General features: G+C 34.9%; 3 protein-coding genes and 1 long non-coding RNA gene across 5 annotated transcripts; 1 reads left to right on the plus strand and 3 right to left on the minus strand.

The window, feature by feature from the left end:
• Positions 1-300: 300 nt before the first annotated feature.
• Positions 301-5,342, minus strand: LOC108211947 (phosphatidylinositol transfer protein PDR16). Of its 2 annotated transcripts, XM_064088886.1 has the most exons (5): positions 3,862-5,342; positions 3,040-3,216; positions 1,489-1,587; positions 1,134-1,376; positions 301-1,042 (listed from the first exon to the last, which is right to left on the minus strand). In XM_064088886.1, the coding sequence occupies exons 1-5, from the start codon at positions 3,925-3,927 to the stop codon at positions 572-574; spliced, it is 1,056 nt and encodes a 351-aa protein (XP_063944956.1). In that variant the 5' UTR covers positions 3,928-5,342; the 3' UTR covers positions 301-571. The 2 variants fall into 2 exon arrangements, with proteins under 2 accessions (XP_063944956.1, XP_017239158.1); XM_017383669.2 differs by lacking the exons at positions 3,040-3,216; positions 3,862-5,342 and adding an exon at positions 1,706-3,025.
• A 260-nt stretch (positions 5,343-5,602) lies between these two features.
• Positions 5,603-7,237, plus strand: LOC108211569 (large ribosomal subunit protein cL37). Its single transcript, XM_017383202.2, has 2 exons — positions 5,603-5,764; positions 6,729-7,237. Exons 1-2 carry the CDS (start codon positions 5,671-5,673, stop codon positions 7,079-7,081), a joined length of 447 nt encoding a protein of 148 aa, XP_017238691.1. The 5' UTR covers positions 5,603-5,670; the 3' UTR covers positions 7,082-7,237.
• A 1,955-nt stretch (positions 7,238-9,192) lies between these two features.
• LOC108213530 (uncharacterized) lies at positions 9,193-11,546 on the minus strand. The gene is made up of 3 exons (XR_010289789.1): positions 11,460-11,546; positions 10,203-10,255; positions 9,193-9,464 (listed from the first exon to the last, which is right to left on the minus strand). It is a non-coding gene; the product is annotated as an uncharacterized LOC108213530 (long non-coding RNA).
• Positions 11,547-15,021: 3,475 nt separating this feature from the next.
• Positions 15,022-16,357, minus strand: LOC108210649 (uncharacterized). Its single transcript, XM_064090577.1, has one exon. The coding sequence runs from the start codon at positions 16,225-16,227 to the stop codon at positions 15,229-15,231; it is 999 nt and encodes a 332-aa protein (XP_063946647.1). The 5' UTR covers positions 16,228-16,357; the 3' UTR covers positions 15,022-15,228.
• Between the last annotated feature and the right edge of the window lie 89 nt (positions 16,358-16,446).

The raw sequence follows: 16,446 nt of genomic DNA on the forward strand, positions 1-16,446 counted from the left end.
CTATATCACGTCTCTTCCAAAATGTCCACATTCTGGAGCTGCCTGTTGCCAACTTGTGATTTTAGCCCTCAAGTTGCTAGCAGTTCAATAGAGAATGTAACATTATGACAGAATAAGAATAGACTTGCTCCTAAAGTAGCAGTCTCTTCAGAAGTAGCAAGTGCTCGAGAAGTGGCTTCTGATGAACCTGCCAAATTTTCATGAATTTTATCTACCCTAAATTTACTTTGTTCTTATACTCTTATGACCGTGTCTTATCCAAACAACAGATGCTTTTTGCTGTGCAACACATGTCAGATATCATAAGGACATTTCAAATTAAAATTGCATTCATTTGTATGGAACATCTAACAATCTTTCTCAGCATTGATTACAAGTATTATTGTTTCCAGAAATAGACAGGAAATGAAGTTAATTTTAAGCGAAATGACTCTACAAAATTATTACAGTATATATTTTGATAGGGAAGGGGGAATTAGTACTCGAGCCTACTTTTTTTATTGATAACAAAAAGCCTTTCAAAAACTAAATACTTATATATTTAGCAGAGTAACTACCTTATCTCCTCTGCTTAGGTACGTCCCTGTATGGAAGTATCTTTTTTATTTTTCCCCTCAGCCACAGCATCTTTTCTATGCCCATTTTCCGCAGCAACTATTTCAACATTTGCCACATCCTTGGTGCTTTCAGATTCAGCTCCGTTTATTTCATTAATTACGTCCAAGTGTGACAACATTTGAGGATCGTCCTCAGGGGCCTCGAATTCACCGTCAATCGAAGGCAAAGAATGTCCATGCAGTAATACAGGCATGTCAGATGGATGCGGACATCCAGAGTTCAAGTCAGACATTTTCTTATCTTCCTCCTTCATTTTTTGTGCATAGGTTTTATAGTCAAACCCAGCCGTGTTCTTCCCACCAAAAGCGGATTCTAGCTTATCCATATCAAATATAGATTCCATTACCTTCCTGCTCTGTGGATCATTTGAGTAGGCAAATTTTACTTTTTTATACGTCTTCTGCTCAAGAAATGGTTTCACCATCTGCAAGAAATAAAGAAGTTATGTGAACGCTACACAACAAAGCTGTAAAAGCACAGAACGTAAAAAACCAAAGAGAAATCAAACAGCATACTGCATAGAATGTCTCAAAGACTTTCGGTGGATTGTAGAGTATTGCCAGACCCAGTCTCTCTGGGTAACAGTTCTGTAGTATACGAGCTGTGTCCTTCGTAACCTTCAATGATAATTTGGACAAGGCATAGCCTTGAAAATCAACAAGCCAAACCATCTGATCCTGACCTGATCCCATGTTCATTATGGCTTTTTCCAAACTATAAACCAAGTACTTGATTTGCCCTTCATTTGACGTGGAATTCTGACACAATAGAGATTACAGCATATGTAAAGAGAAGTATGCAAGATATATTACTTAATATAAATAGCTCTTATATGAAATTTTTTTTAGTGAGATATACACTTTTATCAACCTGGTAACCTGGTCTCATGACAACCACGGACCTCCCAAGCCTGTCAAAGTAGTCAGCTCTGTAAACTTTTCCTGTCTCAGCTTCATAAGCAATGTCTTCCTACATAGTAGCAAAAATATTAAACAAAAGGTCTCAAAAGGAGTCATCTGTCAAGTTTATTACTGTTAGAATAATACACCAAATGTCTGTTGATTCTCTTCTTACGTGCATAACTTACCTGCCTCTTCCTCAACATGTCTGGAATCATCTGCGGACACAGCTTGTGAAATTTCTAGGTCCATTCTAGACAGCTATAAGAATTGTCTCCTAGTTATGATATGAAGAATGATGACAAACAGATACAATTGTGATGTTTTTATTTATCGATAAAAGTTGTGTTCAAGCTCAAACAAATTTTTAGGCTCCAAAAGAAAGTTTAGTTGGGGGCCAAGTTTATACGAGACTAAAACTCGACTCGTTAAGGTTGACTCGAACTCGACTTATTAAGCTCCAACTTGATAAATTTTTAACTTGTACAAACATTTATATTTTAATGTTTCATCCATATTATTTTTGAAAGGGCTTGCAAATGTGGAAAATTTAGTCACTGTGAATTAGAATTAGAAAGGGCGAACAAAGTCCGATCACCCAACTAAGGAACCTCTCGATTACACTTCAGGCAGCAATTATTTCTCCAGTCTCTGACAGTACAACTATCTTTCCTATCTGATAGTGCTGCGATGTTATGACAAGAGAATTTAGTGGAGGGCAAAGAAGAGATAAAAATGACACACTTTTGGAGATTCTGGGTTCGTCGTAACAGAGGTAAAGGAATATATCAAGGAAACTGATTGCAGGAAAATAATAAAGATAATTACAGCTGGTTTGGTTGAAACAGTGAGTCAGAGACTTGGGTAATAGAATTGGAACTTCGGTTTAGTTGTATGTGATCATTGGGAAGCCGTGTATATTGCTAAAATCCAGTATTTCATTAACATACATATGGAAGTCGATCATCGCACCTCAGAAATTTTTAAGAGGAATGCATGTACTTAATTTGTTGTCACAAGCTGTAGCTGACATATCCACCAAGTGCATGTCCAGATTGTATCACCAAAAACAAGCTGGGTAGTTATAACATGTTATCTTCTACATAGCTCCAACTTGAGGGGAAGTGTCACACATGTACGTAACTTGTAATATGTGTAAAAGTCACTCCAAATTGAAAGAAGATATAAATCTTTATTTGTCAAAAAATTAGTAACAACTTTTGTCTAGCGAATTAACTAAAATAACAGTTAACAAGTTAACAGTATCATATTTCGCTCTTGATTCATAAGGCAGCCATGTCAAAACTGTAAGACTACCAAAACTGAGAAAAAATAAAATTGTGTCATATATAGTAATCATAATAAAGTACGTAAAGTAATCAGAAGAAGGTAAGTTCATCTTTAATTTTCATCTGAGCATAAGGGAAGATGAGTACCACAAAGGGGAGCAACAAAAATGAAAATTTTACTAGAAATTGAACACATGGTGGAAAATTATAATCCTGTAAAATCAAGTACATACCCATCGAATCTTCTCGGGCTTGAATTCCAACTGCCACTTATAGGCATCCTTCATCATTTTTGTTGCTTTTTTGGTGTTCCAATTTCTTGCTCTGAGAAACCTCAGTATTGATTCGTCTGAAAATAAAGCTGGAAGCTTATCGGCAGCAGGACCTATCTGCTTTTTGATCTCTTTGATCTGAACTGAAAGCAAACTTGATTAATTCCTAATATATACTCTTATCACCTAACACAAGGGTCTGTTTGGGAGTGTTGTTAAAAATTGCTGTGCTGTCAGAAAAAGTGCTGGTAAAAAAAGTGTTGTTGTAAAAATCAGATAACTGTTTGGTATTTTTTTTGATATTTGCTAATTTTGAGTTATACTATAAAAAAATAATTTATTTGGTGAGTTTTGATAGTGAAATTTGTTCCGGCATGCAACAGCAACAATACTTTAAAGTTGTTTTCTGATACCAGAGTCCTGAACTGTGATTAAACATATTACTACTATGACTAAGATGCATTAAGGAAACCTATCATCATGCGAGTTTTTTCCCAAGGTATAACATGATTGATATGTAGTTACAACTGTCTACACTTTCGCAGCAACAGATATTCCCGTAAGCAGTCCATAGAAATTATATTTTTGACCTTCTTTACCCCTGGTCCGTAATTTCCCACATTGTGTATAGGAAACAATATTAAAATTCTTACATGTATATCTGCTTTCGAGTTAGGACCCTTTACATTTTGTCAGAGTTGATCAGACAACAGTTTTCCAGCAAAAAAAAGTGAAAATCCACATAGCTACGAGCAGGTAAGCATGTATGAATATGATTTATACCAGTGATTGCTGCTCATCCTGTGGGAGTATCTTCTCTGACCCATTTCTTTGAAACCTTCTGGACATGATTTTGCAGAGAGAATTGCAGGCAGGCTTACACTGCACAGTCTGCACAGAAGTGTGGAGCAACGCGATTAAGAAAAAAACATAAGATATGCAAGAGATAATCCAGTTACAGTATATATGAAAAATAAGGCAATTTTCATTAATCTCTTACTCTATAAGCATTGAATTAACAAAAATTGGATCATTTTAAGCGGATAACACATCATCAACTACAATTCCAATTAAACCACTTTTTGAAAGTGATCCTTCATAAAACTCGAGTTACATACTATCCACATAATTATACATGAAGATTGAATGCTCAAACATGATCATTTTTCGATCAAACAAAATCATTGTCGATGAGATAAATTGATTAAGAAAGTATAACAGTGATTCATAAATAGAAAAGAGATACAATAATTACAACATGCAAATGAAACAGATCATATAATCAGAAAAACATGAGAATAACAATGTATCATATTATTTTCATAATATCATACGAGAATAAGAATAGAAATTAGAAAAGAGAAGAGGGTTTACAGAGATCGAATGAATGAAGAAATGGAAAAAGAGCAGGGGAAGAAAGAAAGGAACCTGGTGAAGACAAGTGTTTTAAGTGCCGGTGTGTCTGTGCATAGTGCATTGTACAGACTTGCACATTTTTGTCACAATTTGAGGGTGAAGCTAATATACTTTGACCCTGTAATTTTGGAATAAATTACAGGTTTGTGACATTTAAGGAATGATAAACAGTGAAACTAATGAATTTTAACATTGATTCTTTACAATTGGACTAGCGTATCTTTTTAAATAAATATGCCTGATATTTTTTCTTTTTTGAATAAATATGCTTGTTATTTAATCCAATCAATTTTCAATTATGGTACATTTCAATATTATTCCGATCAGATTATATTCGATTAAGATTGAGTCGAGTCACGTGTGTAATTTGTAGAGACTGATTTCAAATGTCCCTATTAATGTCGTCTTATTTTTTATTCGACTTTTAGTTAATTTAATTTAAAGAAACTTTCTAACGATATCGTTGTTATCGTCAGATCATAATTTCAGTATATATATAATTTGAAATCCTCAATATTAGTTAATAAAATGTAAAAATGTAAGTAATTTAAAAACAGTTTTTCTAGTGGGGCACATGCTAAACACTAAATTCCACAAACTAAATTCTACAAATTTAACTCATTTTGATTGATGTTGTTTTTTAATAATGATAGACCCCTACATATACAACAATCATACCAATCAAAATGTCTCAAACCTATAAAATTTTGTACTTAGCATGTGCTCATTACACACACCAGACAAACCCATTTAAAATATTTAAACAGTTAATATTATTTTAATTTTTTTATTCGCATATGTTAATTTGTTCAAATCTTATTTAGCTAGTATCTATAACTTGATTTTTCATATTATATGTTGTAGTACAATAAATTATTTGCTTGCTGATAAATTAATATATTTTATTAAGTATCTTACTATAATATCATAAATTATATATTAGAATTAATATATATATTATTGATTATAAAATATAAAATATTATAATTATTGATATAAATTAATAAATATATTGGGATTTTAATTTGTCATTATTTGAGTTCTTTTTTCAAAAAAAAAAAAGGTTTCTTTTTTTTTTTTTAAAAAAAATTTGGGGGAAAGAAAACGGAGATATATGCAGCAGAGGGGTAGCAGCAAGAAAAGGCTTATCCAGAAGAAAGGACCCAATCCAAGAAAATGGCTCTTGTACTCTTCACTGCGATTAACCCACACATAAGCTCTCTCTCATCCTCATCATCTTCTTCAATCTTGCCTTTCTCTTCACTTCCATGTAAGTGCTGTCTTCCCCATTCTGTATGTATATATGTATGTATATTTGAGTCCACTTTTTGCTTTACACATTACCCAAGTTTGTTTCTTTACTCCCACGAATCTACCTTACTTTTTGCAATTCACAGCTTATTATGCATTTAAACTTAGCTCCATTGTGATTTGGGTTGAGGGTAGCTGATTTTATTGTTTCTAGTTGAAATGGGATTTATATAAATTGGAGCCTATGTGCCTCACAAGAGATAGAGAGAGAGAGACTGACTGGAGAGAGAGAGGGGAGGGAGAGATAGATAGAGAGAGAGAGAGGGGAGGGAGAGATAGATAGAGAGAGAGAGAGGGGAGGGAGAGATAGATAGGGAGAGAGAGAAGAAAGAGGGATGGAGGGAGAGAGAGAGAGATTTACCATCTCTTGGCTATATTTAGCTAGGGAAACGGTCGCTGTGGACTTGTTAAATAACAATCAGTTTCTGGACCGTTGGATGCATATCCAGCGGCCAGGATCATACTAAAATTTTAATATGTCCAGCGCTTTTTTAGCGCTGGACGGGGATTCCCATGTCCAGCGAAAAAAGCGCTGGACATATTAAAATTTTAATATGATCCTGGCCGCTGGATATGCATCCAACGGCCCAGGACGTGGGTGTTGGTTAACCATTCCCTGGCATACGGCTGCCAGGGACCTGGTCCCATTTAGCTATATCATTTGGGTGTTTTAATATGCATTGCATTTGTTGATTTGTTTATTTGTTTCAAGATATTGTTGGGACATTGATTTTCAATTGTTTAAAAGATAAGTAGAAGTTACATTCTTATCAATTTCTTTGCTATCAATTGGTTGGGAATTATGATTTACATTGCATTATTTTCATCATTATGAATGGTTATGTTATGTATTGGGATAGAAACTTTTATATAGTGATAATTATTGAATGCATAATGGGGTTCGACTCTTGGTTCACTTTCAGCTTCTAGGCTGAGCTTGAAGTTCACTAGTTCAAGGTCAAAACTCTCAGAAGGGGGTGACATTTGTACACCTTTTGTGGCTAGACAAAGGGATTCTTTTGTAGTCAAGGCATCTGCAGAAATTGATGGTACGGGTTCAGATGCTCCTGAGACTCCCTCTGAGAGTAAAGAAGAAACTGTGCCAGTTGAGAACCTTCCTTTGGAGTCTAAACTTCAATTAAAGCTCGAGGCAAAGATAAGAATGAAATTGGCAAAGAAGATTAGGCTTCGAAGGAAGAGGCTTGTCAGGAAGCGTCACTTGAGGAAGAAGGGCAGGTGGCCACCTTCAAAGATGAAGAAAAACAAGAATGTATGATGTTCTCGCTCGAGCTCTTATGCGGGTATATTGCTGGCCCTTTTAGTTTATGATCTTGATTACAAGCTCAGTTTTCTATTTTGTGTTTTGCTCAATGTCAAAAATGTAATTTTTAAGTCTATTACTATCGACTAGAAATATATCAAATTTGATTCAGGGTTTGATCTTGATTTGAGAAAGATAAGGAATCATGTGTAGCTATCTGAAAAGTAGTCAGCAGCTTAAGAAATTTACTTTAGAGGTAATTGCATATCGCACCCCCTAACTATCGTTCAAAAACGATATTGTACCCATACTTTGAGAAACTCAACTCGCACCCCTTATCTTTACAGTTCAAACCCGAGATGCACCCCTCTGTCGTTAAAGCCGTTAACTCCGTTAAGTCACTATACAAGTAATTGCAAATCGGACCCCCTAACTTACGTTCAAAAACGATATTGTGCCCATACTTTTGGAAACTCAAATCGCACAACCTATTTTTACATTTCAAGAACGATACGCACCCCCCTCTGCTAACTTCCGTTAAAATACTCCATCCGTATCAATTTACATGTCTTTTTTGCTTTTCGAGAAGTCAAATTGGCTAATTTTTAACCAACTATTAGAAAATATTTATTTATTATTTTAGGAAATAGAAAGTTACATATTAATATAGACTACATTCACTTCTTGGTGATATTTTTTTTTATTTTTATTTAATTAAGATATCCCTGAGTCAAAATGATTTTACATATCAAATTATTTTAAATTTTTAGTGGTATGTGTATTAAGTACTTAAAAGATAAACTATTTTAAATATAAAAAATAAATATTATGTGATATTTTTATAAAATATACACTTTTATCAAACAAAAATTTGATATGTAAAATCATTTTGACTTGGGGATAGCTTAATTAAACAAATTTTTTTTTAAAAAAAATCATCAAAAAAGTAAATCTAGTCTATTTTAATATGTAACTTTCTATTTCCTAAAATAATAAATAAATATTTTCTAATAGTCGGTCAAAAATTAGTCAATTTGACCCCGCGAAAAGCAAAAAAGACATGTAAATTGAGACGAAAGGAGTATTTTAACGGAAGTTAACAGAATTTAATGGAATTTAACGGAGGGGGTGCATATCGTTCGTGAAATGTAAAGATAGGGGGTGCGAGTTGAGTTTCTCAAAGTATGGGTACAATATCGTTTTTGAACGATACTTAGGGGGTGCGATATGCAATTACCTCTTTACTTTATTATCTGTTACTTATCTGGTGCACATTACATATAACCTCTTCTGACACCAGAATCCATATTTTTAATCAAATTAAGCAAGCGCAAACTGCAGAAGGGACTGTGTACATGCAGATCCCAGGTAGTCCACAATACTTGCTTTCGACCACGATGAAAGTATCAGATTTTTCATAATCACTGAATTTGAAAATGTGGAACTTAGTGGATAGATGACATGCAACTTAGTATCTGCTCTTAGCTGGCGAATAATGTTCTTTTGAATACAAGAGATAAATTCTTCAAGTGGTAGTACAGTTATATCACTATTCACTAGAGCTTATGATGATAATTTGAGAGTTAGTTACATTCCTTGGGTTAAAAAGGAGGAAAAAAAGCCTTATGGCTCATTGTCAAAATGTAGTGTCAAAATTCATTGCTTCTTGATACTTGCTTTTGATCATAGAATTGGGTAGGGGTGAGCATTCGGTCGGTTCGGTTCAAAACCGAACCGAACCGAAATAATCGAAAACCGAAATATGTTTTTTCTATAAACCGAACCGAACCATTATTCTAAACCGAACCGAACCAACCGAATTATTTCGGTTCGGTTTCGGTTTTGGTTTAGAAAAACCGAAATTCTTAAAAACTCTATACTGTAACTATAATGCACCAGAGAGTTTGCGCTGTGCGAAATAGCTCAATACCAGGCGTTTCAAATCAGAGATCAGAGAACTATAAAGCCGTAAAATCAGTAAAAGCAAAGCATACTCTATCTACCTATCTACGGTCATGGTAATGGATGCAATCTCCTCATCTTCAGTTTAGATTTATATACAACCCACACACTGAGATTGTGACGACCCCAAATCCGCTTCCCGCAGATCTGGCTCATCACTAGCATTTGACATCAAAACAACACTTGCATAGATATTAATATTATACAATATCCGACTCTCGCCCCACAAGTCCAGGGTCGATCGCCTAACTTACATCCAAACTACTAATATGATTACATATAAAAATGGTTGAAACCAAAAGAGAACAACTACAGCTCGAGTTCCTACTATTCTTCGTTGTCTGGCAGCTTCAGCTGGAGTGATGCGCCTTTCCCTTATCCGAGCTCGCCCCCGCTTCCGAGCGGTTAACTTGATTCGTGCCATACTCGCTTTTTACTGCTAGTTGATAAAACATAGATGCAAGAATGAGCACTTACATGCTCAGCAAGCTCACATAGTAGAAATAAACAATTTATGCATTTAAGGCACAGAAACAGGAAAAATCAACACAGCATCAAATACCAGGATAAGTTTTTAAATAAAAGAATTGCTGGTCTTCCAACCTCTCGATATCACTACATGGTCCGATCAAATACCATTTCGTGAATATCGTTCTCCTGTGTAGTCCTAGTGGTCTGATCGTCACCACTAAAGACACACCAACACTCTCTTTGCTAGCATCAAGGTTTAACACTGGAACCCTACTATCTGCCTTACCAGATAGTAAATTTTCATCTCCATCACGAATTTAATAAATTCGTGTTGACCAGCCGAACCAGAATTCTCCGAGTAGAAAGAACATTCTCCGAACAAACTCTTCCGATTTATTAATCAATCATCATAAATCAGAAGATGTGAACAATACATCTTCTATCAGAAACGAATCTTTACTAATCTATCAATCACTATTTACTAGAAGATGTGAACAATACATCTTCTATATGAAATAAATCTTTAACCATTCCCGAACGAAAGGAAAGGTAAATATTTAATTAAATCTCAGGTGTTCATCTCAAATGATTTAATAAACTTATAATGGAACGAAGGACGTAGTCAAGATATTTAAAACATTATTTAATCAAACAATTAAAATAATTAAAACAATTTAAATAAAGATAGAGATAGTGAACTTGCCTTAGGTCCTTAGCTTGATATATAATAGGCTCCAAGTTCCAATTATAAATATTCTATATCACACATATAAAATAATAATAATTTTAGTAACCTCTTTATCAAAGAATGTTTTTAAAGAATCGTAATAAACATATAACTGGCCAGCCCTCGGTTTAAATTAATGCCTAAATTTTTTTAATCAACTACTCAATCCTTATAGTTACCACATCATAACTCTTAATAATAAACTTTCACATGTCAATTAATGTCATAAATATTTACTTAATTAACAAAAGATTCTTTCTTATAATTAATCTAGCTATCCATTATGCTTAGCTAACCAAAATCACGATCATTATTTAATTATCTTGCAAATCCATCTTTCTCTAAATTATTCGATTAAATCAAATTTCTAACATCCTTGTGCTATCACTACACCCCGAACTTCCAGATTTTCTCTTTTTCTTTTGATAGAATTGCTATGGTACACTCCTTAATTATCCAACTATAAATTTAAAAAATTTTAAGACCAAAACTTTTACTTTATTACAAATCCCACGCAAAATCACTACACCAACTAATTATTATAATCTTATAATCTTATTTCCTATTTTTGTTTTATTAATCAATTTACTATATTTATTTTACTGTTTTTATATAATACAGAAATTCCCCCAGCTTGTTTAATTACTATTATACCCCTTGCTGTGAAATGACTAAATTGCCCCGGCCTTCTTCTTCCTTCATCCATTAAACTCCACCACCGCCTATGGCGGTTCCAGCTTCGTTGGCGACGAAGTCGCCATCCCCCCTCCCCTCATCTCATATTTCTCTCTCTCTCTCTCTCTCCCTCCCTCCTGCCTATTCGCGACCTTGCCGTCGCCAGCCCCTCATGGTCGACTGCAACTCTACCCACCATTGCCAGCCCCGTCGCCGCGCGGCCCGCGGCGAGCTCCGACCCTGCCTGCCGCCATCCATACTTCCCTGACCACCTCCGCTCTTGATTCCCACAAGAACCCAACTTCAATTAATTCAATTATCACCCCACAATCGAAAACCCCAATTCAAATTTAGAACCCTAAATCTAATTTATGAAATATTCTGGGAATAACACAATACACAATAGTGGCTTTGGTGTTTCTTTTTATTACTGTTATTATCAACTCAATTCACAATTTATCAGTAAAACATGGGAAGAGGGTCCATGCAGTAGGGATTGTATTATTAAAAGAACTAAATTCTTTTCTAATTAAAGGAAGAGAGAAGCTTCCAAGATACCTTGAAAACAACTGACAGAATATTTCTGATTGTTCTGCTCAATACACCTTTTCTTGCCCTCTTAAGTTTTGTAACCGAACATTAACCAATAAGCGGGCTATTTATACACCTCTTAACTGCGATTAACCTATTAACTATGGTTAACCAATAAAATAAAAAAATCCACTTACTTGGTCGCTACACAACCAAGTGTAGTACTGTAGTACTTTATAGTACTAGTTTTGAAAATCAGCGTGCCAAAACCACCCAAATGGGTCGGTTGGTTTTGTTTAAATACATAATATTATTAGCTCGCAAAATTAATGTCTCGCTGTTACGATACTTAATTCATTTTTTAACGAATATTTCTGTCCCGAATCATTTAACGATTTTTATTTAAAACTGTAAATGCCATAATAATTAATTCTAATATTTTTCTGAATATTTCAAAATGTAATATTTATTTTAGCTAACCCGTAAGCCGTAATGTCTACAATATTTCGGGTCATAATAAAACTATGTCTCTACCAATTTATTTACATAGCCAATATTTAAATTCTAATGGTACGAAAATAGATTCAATTAGCTAACCAATATAAACAAACCTCGTACTAGCCTGAAATGTTTTATGTACCAATATTTTATTAAATAATATTTTCAGAATTGTTTAAATAATAACTTCAACCGCATAAAATTAAATAACTAATTTATTTACGTACTTGAAATTTTGCGGTTGTTATAGAGATCAGGCAGAATTGTGCCTAATAAGCTCACTGGTCAGCAAAACTGATCTAAAACTACATAAGAAGTTAACAAATGGCATCCTCAATCAGAGTTTCAGAGTTTAGGACATTAGATTCTAGGATTATCCATAAATAATGTATATAAAATATATTTTTTTATACATAATAAAAAGTTCGGTTATTTCGGTTTAAACCGAAATATTATATCAGAAATCGAATCGAACCGATATTTTTTTCGGTTTAAACCGAATTAACCGAAATTTTGAAAAAAACAAAACCGAACCGAACCGTATAATGGTTTAACGGTTTCGGTTCGGTTTTGCTCACGCCTAGAATTGGGGATAGATGACTTGCACTGAATTTGATCATATTTCCGTGCTTTAGATCGTAGAATTAAATAATACTCTGCCCTTATTTCTGTCCTATATTATGTTGTAAGTCAGTTAAAAAAAAAAAAAAAAGAGTTAGTAAGTGCACTAATCGAGTTTGATCACAATATATTTGAACTTTTGAGTACAGTTTAAACTTGAGTTAAATAATTTCTTTATGTAATCGGGCTTAAACTTTAACTTATTTAAATTATGAGATTCGTGAGACTCATGAATCTAACTAATATTTACTTTTGTTGTTTATATATATATTATATTAATATTTAATATGTTAATAAATTAAATATTAATTGAAACAACTCAAATCGAACTTATCTTGAAATTTTTATAAATATATTTTATAATTGTGAGAAAAATATATTATATAATTAATTTTGAACTTTCAAATCAAGTTAAAAATATATAAAACTTTTATCGAATCCAATTTCAAAATCATCATAACTCGATTTAGCTAATGTCCAATTTAAATATTAAAAAAAATATGCATGTATTTATTACTCAAACAGTCAAACTATAATTCAACAATTTTAACTAAATTTACTTATTGAATATATAATAATTATTTCATATTAACCAGTTGACCATAATGAACATTAATTCATCAACCTCTGATCCTGGACAAACATGTGTCTCTGATTCAACTAACAAAACCGATATAACAAAAACGGAATAATTTCCTCAGATATCTCAAAAATGTAAATTTATTCATACATAAATGTTACAAAGTAAGAATCTTCCGAGCTCGAAAATGATGGAGATTGGAGGGTGCGAGAACATTATAGGTAGAACTCATGCCAAATAAAAACTTAGTAGGCGATCATACAAAATATGTAACGAAAATCTGGGAAAAGCAAAAATATGAATGGCAAGTTGTGCCCAACCCAAATCTCATGACACATGTCTATGTACTCCCGATTATATGAATATAAAGATGAACAACACCAATATTTGCTTGAATTAGTCATATAAATTATACAGGAATTGAAAGACCATCTTGCTAAATGATTGAAGATTGATGCTGCAGCTAGGCAGAGGAAGTCATTGCACTGGTGCAATTTATATCGTTATGAACTTTTTCTATTACTAATTGGCATCATGTTGTATTTGAACACCTGAACTTGGTTGATGGAATTTATCAAAATCAATATAAACCTGTCCAAGAATTCAATATACTACTTCCAGAATCCAGATAGATAATAGATACTGTATAATTTTTCTGATAATTCTAAGTTAATAACTTTGTTTACTTGCTCCATAATAAAACCTAGACTCTTGCATTGGTACTACGGAATAAGAACTGAGATGGCATACAATTTCACTGCGAGTGGAATCAATGATAGTCAGGAAAGTTATAGGCGTCTTGCGAGCCTCAAATATAAACAAAGGAGGGGGGGTCTAGTGGTTATGAAGATTGTTGGAGAGTTTGTGTTTAGGGATTTGATCCTGTAAGCGGGACTAAAGTTTAGTGTTTGTGTTTTTGTTTTGGGTGCACGATATGACCGATCATGATTTTGGGAATAACAGATGATGCCGAATAATATAATGCATGCCATTCTGATGCAAAATATAACAGCTAATACCTCAAAGGCCAGCAAATCACTGCTAAACTTCATCTGGGAACAAATAAAAAGTTGTTTAAAGTTGCTTAGTGCTGGCTAAACATGTAACAGAAGTCAGAATTACTGAGTTGGTTTTCTACAATACTTGATGTCAATTCTTTGTTCACATTCAGCTTCTAGGCTGGGAGGTAGAAACTCTTAAATTGGCAAAGAAGATTAGGCTTCAAAGGAAGATGCTTGTCAGGAAGCGTAGTTAAGGAAGAAAGGTTGGTGCCCACCTTCAAAGATGAAGAAAAACAAGAATGTGTGTTCTGCCTCGAGCTCTTACGCTGGTATATGGCTGGCCCTGTTAGTTTATGTTCTTGATTACAAGCTTATGATAAGTATCAGTTCTCTCTCAAGCAGTGAATTCGAAAATGTGGAACTAATCAGATACATGACATGAAAACTTAATCACTTACTATATATCTTAGCTGACACATATTGTTCTGTAGAATATAAGAGAAACCTAAGTTCTGAAATTGGGAGTACAGTCTAGATCACTCATGCTTATAACGATAATATGCGAAGTAGTTACCAATGGTTAGAAGGGATGAGCCTGTCCGCGTCCGCCTATGTCTCAAATGAATTAGTCTGTTTCATTAGACCATGACAATTTATTGCTTGGTCACGGACAATATAAAGGAAGTGAACACAGACGATCAGTCAATTCAAGTGTCAACTGCTACTGTGTTATCTAAGTAGTCAATGCCCCCACCACATTCCTTAACCAGAACTAATACAAACCAGAGTGGAAAACAGAAGGTAGAGATAGCCAACAGTACTCGCTACAAACACTATTAACTCAAGAACACTGCTTCTGGTGTGTGTTTGTGTGTGTATTAATGCTTCATCAAGTAAAGTTCAGCTCAGGATTCAGATCAATTGCAAGCGAAAATTTCCCCTCTGGAGGTTGTTAAGGTTTTGAACCTTCATGCTCATTAAAAAGCACATTATTTCTACAAACTAAAACATCAAATATTTTTCACAAATCTGAAAAACTAAAACAAAAGCGTAAAACAACACCTCAGTCTAAAACATAAGAACATTCTTACTACATTCACTCACTCCAATACTTTTCTTCTTGTTGCTCTTGATCAACATCCTTGCCTTCATCCGCAGCCTCAACCAACCCCGACTTAAACTTCCTAACATCTTCCACAGCAGCATTCCTAAACAATCCCACATCAACCGCGCCAGAAACCATATGATACCCTCTCTTCCTCAACTCCTCCGGACTATCATGTGGCATTGCAAACCCCGCCAAAAAGGTCCCATCATACTCTTTCCCTTTCTTCTTCCCCGTCTTAAGCACCCCTTTCTCCGCAACCCTCATCATCTCCCTCACTTTCTTATGCCCCGGATCCCACAAATACCCCATACTAGCACTCAAATCCAACGGCCCCATCTGAACACAATCCACCCCTTCCACTTCCGCAATCTCCTCCACCTTCTTCACCGCCTCCTCACACTCAACCTGACACATTATCAACAACTCATCCTCATAATTATTCAAGTACCCATTATCAATTCCATACCCCGAAGCTCTCACCACCGTATGAGCCGATCCACGGACCCCATTAGGCGGAAACCTGCAATACGACACCGCCTTTCTCGCCAATTTAGGGCTGTCAATCATCGGAAACATGATTCCCTGAGGTCCCAAATCAAGAGCTTTTTTAGCCCAAGTATCCGATGTCTCAGGCACTCTTATAATCGCCGGAGTTGCCGTCGCCGCCAGAGCTCGCAAACACGGCAAAGCATCGGAAACTCCTCCGGGGCCGTGCTCCATGTCAACAACCACAAAGTCATACCCGGCGAGACCCGAAATCTCGGCAAGCGTCGGAGAGAAACTCAACAGAAAGAGGCCGTAGAGGGTTTCGCCGCCGCGGAGACGGGTTTTGAGGGTGGCCGGAGCGGAGAGAAATGGAGATGATGATGAAGAAGTGATGGTGGATCTAAGAAGAGTAGAGGGTCTGGGGAAACGGGGTGCTGGGAGATGTTTGATTGAGGATGAAAAGGGAGATTTGAGGTTGAGGAGAGAGGCAGCCATAGCCATGGTCTTAGACTCTTAGTGAGTCAAAGGGAGAGCTGGACTGTGATTGATGTTGTTGATAATCATCAACTCCTGATTTATGCGGGACAGTTCATGTTCTTCGTCATATCCTGGACACTTCTTCTCCCTTCTTTCACTCATTTTCTTTTCCTTTTCTTTTTTTTCTTCTCCGATTCCGTAATTCCAATTTAAATATTTTTTGATTTTGGATAAAAATTTAAA

Source organism: Daucus carota, chromosome 3, assembly GCF_001625215.2.
Source record: "Daucus carota subsp. sativus chromosome 3, DH1 v3.0, whole genome shotgun sequence".
Classification (NCBI taxonomy): Eukaryota; Viridiplantae; Streptophyta; class Magnoliopsida; order Apiales; family Apiaceae; genus Daucus; species Daucus carota.